Here is a 4,211-nt window from a genome sequence, read left to right as displayed (position 1 = left end):
CTCTTTCTTTCTCTCTCTCTCTCTCTCTCTGTTTGTCTCTCTCTCTCTCTCTCGCACACACACACACACTCACACAAACACACAAAACATTTTCACACACACACACAGCACAGCTCCTACCTAGTTGCGAGTGGAACTGAACCTCAGGCCTCAGATCTCCTTGATGTTGGAGTGTGGTAGGCTTGTGGGTGTAGCTGGTGGGTCAGGTAAAGGGCTCAAAGGGGGGGTTGGGACTGGATGGGGCCCAAAGGTCAGGTTTGGGTGGGGTTTACGTAATTTGACATGTTTTGATGTAGTCCTGTGTGTGATAAAAATGTTTCCTGTGACATTCGCATTGTCTCAATTCCTGTCCACTTATCCTATCTACTTTGGCCACTTAATCTCACACACACACACACACACACACACACACACACACACACACACACACACACACACACACACACACACACACACACACACACACACACATACGCCATCATAAACATCGTCTTTCTAACATATATACTTAGACTACACAATTCATACACCACTTCCCTATCTTACATGGGAAGACCCCATTATTCAGATAGAAAGTCCAAGTGATAAAGAGGGGGAAAACATGACCTCGCCCCCCAGTCTTTTGCCTTAAACTCTCTTTTCACTTTCTCTCTCTCTCTCTCTCTCTCTGTTTGTATGTGCACATGTGTGTGTGTGTGTGTTTGAGAGAGATAGAACAAGTGTGTGTGTGTTTGTGTGTGCGTGGATGTGTGACAGTCTGTGTGCCTTGTGTATGTATGAGAATGGATATGTGTATATTATGAGTCTGTGTGTGTATGAGTATGTATATATAATGAGTCTGTGTTTTTGTGTGTGTATGAGTATGGATATGTGTATACTCATGAGTCTGTGTGTATGAGTAAGAGTATGAGTACATTATGAGTCTGTGGGCTCATCAGGCTTTAAAAGCCCTCACATGACAAACTGTCTCTTTTTATGGAGAGTCCCTGCCACTTGTTTACATCAGAGTTAGTTATTCTTCAAATTTGTTCTTCGGGACGGGGAGCCTATCACAGAATTTCTGTCTCACTCTATGGCACCCACAAATATCTTTGATGGGAGGGGTCAAAGTTCAATCTCTCTGTTGTCTTAGGTCTACTCACCTCTGACCAGAGCCAAGAGATCAAGTCAGCCTTTATTGTAATTTGTGCACACAGGGGGAACACAATTTCGTTTCACGTGGACCACAGTGCAACACAGAACATGAAACACACAATAAATATAAGTATAAAATGTGCTGAAAAGTAAAAAAAAGTAGACTTCATGATGGAGTGATGGAGGCGGCCCATCAGTCTCAGTATGTTATGGGGGACTCCATGGAACATTCCAGAACATGAGCGGACTGAGAGTGGCCGTAAGTGTAAGTCACCGATATGTGTGGATTTCAGTTATTCTCTCTTGTTGAGGTGACTCGGTTCCCTGGCCCTGTCCCAATCCCAGAAGCAAGAGAGATAAATGCAGGAATGTGTTTTTTTTGGTCTCTCTTGTGTGTAAATTTAGACAAGACTTCCTCACGACTACTGCCCATTTCCCAGCGTCACCGCCGGCAACGCTGTGGGAAAGGTTTATACCCCTGAGTAAACGACTCAAAGTTAGTCTCACACAAACAACCATCTCTCTCTTTCCCTCTCAAACACACACACACACACACACACACACACACACACACACACACACACACACACACACAAATACCCACCTCTCTTTCTCTCTCTCTCTCTCTCTGACACACACACACACACACACATGCACACAGGGGTCAATGTCAATACTTGGAGTTATTAATATATGCTTGTGACATGCCAACGATCCATTCCCATGCATGCCAAAGTAGTGCAACTGCTCTCCAAGTCTGAAGGCGTGGTTTCCTTTAATAGTGGTGGGGTAGTCCATTATACTGTCATCTAACAGATAGGGAAAGGGACTTAAACTCCAGTGAACTTACTGTGTTCATTATTTTCAATAATAGGGGACGATGACTGAAGGATCTATTGATACCCGTGAACATAAACATTCTAGCAGTACTAATACAAATTCACAAAAGTGTTTACTGTTCAATGCTGCTGATAAATGTTCTATAAATTACTGTGTCATTTCCTGTCAGTTTCTACATATTTCCTGTCTGTGTTCACCTGCAAAGCTTAACATTTTGTCAGCATCTGTTGTTTAAGTGTAATGATCCCCTGAAAAAGAAGGTTATGAAGTAAGCAAAAAAGCTTACCAACCTATTTTTTTACTAGCCTTCTGCTGAATGCTAAACATCACAAGCGGGGCATATAGACTTCCTGAAACAAAAGTTATTGACTTACAAACTATTAAGAACCAGAAAAGCCTGCTGCGGAGACATGACATATGTGACAACACAACATCACGACATTACAATGTGTGGTGAGTGTAGTAGCATGTCATGGCACAAAGGTCCTGATGGAGGACAAAAGACAGCCCATTTAAATGGGAGCACACTGATAAATTAAATATATCACTTCTTGCTGTTTTAAAAAATAGCAGTAAATAATTATGTGTAAATTAACTGATTTTGTGACACCATTCTTCCTTCCCCTGCAGGCTCCCTCTAGTGGTCGATCTGGAGCATGGCAGACTGGAGCCTTCTAGGTAACTTCCTGGATGAAGTGCATGAGCACTCCACGTCAGTGGGCAAGGTGTGGCTGACGGTGCTGTTTATCTTCCGCATCCTGGTGCTGGGCACGGCGGCTGAGTCCAGCTGGCTGGACGAGCAGGAAGACTTCATGTGTGACACGCAGCAGCCCGGCTGCGAGAACGTCTGCTATGACCACGCCTTCCCCATCGCGCACATCCGGTACTGGGTGCTCCAGATCGTCTTCGTTTCCACGCCCTCGCTGGTCTACATGGGCCATGCCATGCACACGGTCCGCATGGAGGAGAAGAAAAGGAGGAAAGAACAGGAGGACCAGGGAGGAGGTGAGGGAGGAGGAGGAGGAGAGGAGAAGAAGTACCCGCAGGAGGAAGAGAGGGATTGCGGGAAGGGCCATGAGGGTCCTGCAAAGATCCGTCTGAAGGGGGCGCTGTTGCGCACCTACATCCTGAGCATCCTGGTGCGGTTGGTGATGGAGGTGATGTTCATCGTGGTGCAGTACCTCATCTACGGAATCTTCCTGAATCCACGCTTCCTGTGTGAAGCCAAACCATGCCCACACATGGTGGACTGCTACATCTCGCGGCCCACCGAGAAGAACATCTTCATCGTGTTCATGCTGGGCGTGGGGGTCCTCTCTCTGCTGCTCAGCGTGATCGAGCTCTACCACCTGGCCTGGAAGCAGTGCAGACGCTACATGAAGAGGTACGAGGCCAACCGACAACTGCAACAGCAGGAAGAGCAGCGACCTTTGACCCCGTCCACTATTACCGCCACTTCCCCAGAGAAACCCCACCGCGCCCTGCCACTGCCACCCTGCTCGCCCCCACCCGACTTCAGCCAATGCATGCCCCCGCCGTCACCCGTCCACGCCCACAGCCACGCCCCCAGCTGCCCCTCCTACAGCGACCGGCTGGCCAATCAGCAGAACTCCGTCAACATGGCCGCTGAGCGTCACCGTGTTCTGGACGCCGGGGAGGACTTCCTGGGGAGGCAGGTCTTCCTGACAGCGACAACGACAGCTCCGCCTCCGTCAGAGGAGGGCGGGGCCTGTCCCCAGGTGATGACAAATGGTTTCCTGAAGGACAAGCGGCGTCTCAGCAAGACCAGCGGAGCCAGCATGCGCATGCGTCCAGACGACATCGCTGTGTAAGGCTTGCGGTAGGGCAGCCCCGGAGGGCCAAGCCTTTCCCCCCAACCCACCCCCTGGTGCACTCTAGCTTGCTGTTGGTCACTGTACTGGCAAGGGACAGCAGAGAAAATATGGTTTGAATGAATATGAAGCAACAGCTTAGTTCTGTTGCCCAGAGCTCAAATAGGAGCCAAAATGGAGGGAAGCACACGTCCCTTCCTGAGGGACAACTTAAGTAATGCAACGACAGGATCAGTCAAAGATTTTGCACTACACGGGTTCTGTTAATTTAGCTGATCACACATGCTATCCACACAGAGAGCTCTAGTTAAATGCGTCTGAAGTGCAGCTTGTGTTCTGCTGATGTCTTCTGAGCACTTGATGGACTGACAAGACAACTGCATCTTCTCACTGTCCTGCTTCCGC

The 4,211-nt window shown here is 48.3% G+C and overlaps 1 protein-coding gene across 1 annotated transcript in view; it reads left to right on the top strand.

Moving 5' to 3' along the window:
• gja5b (gap junction protein, alpha 5b) overlaps positions 1-3,976 on the top strand; it is an 8,767-nt gene extending 4,791 nt beyond the window's left edge. The window contains exon 2 of the mRNA XM_012840593.3: positions 2,605-3,976. Within this exon, the coding sequence (XP_012696047.1) occupies positions 2,631-3,806 (1,176 nt within the window). The 5' untranslated portion in view covers positions 2,605-2,630 and the 3' untranslated portion in view covers positions 3,807-3,976. The remainder of the gene's footprint in view (positions 1-2,604) is intronic.
• Positions 3,977-4,211: the final 235 nt, after the last annotated feature.

Source organism: Clupea harengus, chromosome 21, assembly GCF_900700415.2.
Source record: "Clupea harengus chromosome 21, Ch_v2.0.2, whole genome shotgun sequence".
NCBI classification, from domain to species: Eukaryota; Metazoa; Chordata; class Actinopteri; order Clupeiformes; family Clupeidae; genus Clupea; species Clupea harengus.
This window is presented reverse-complemented; position numbering and strand designations above follow the sequence as displayed.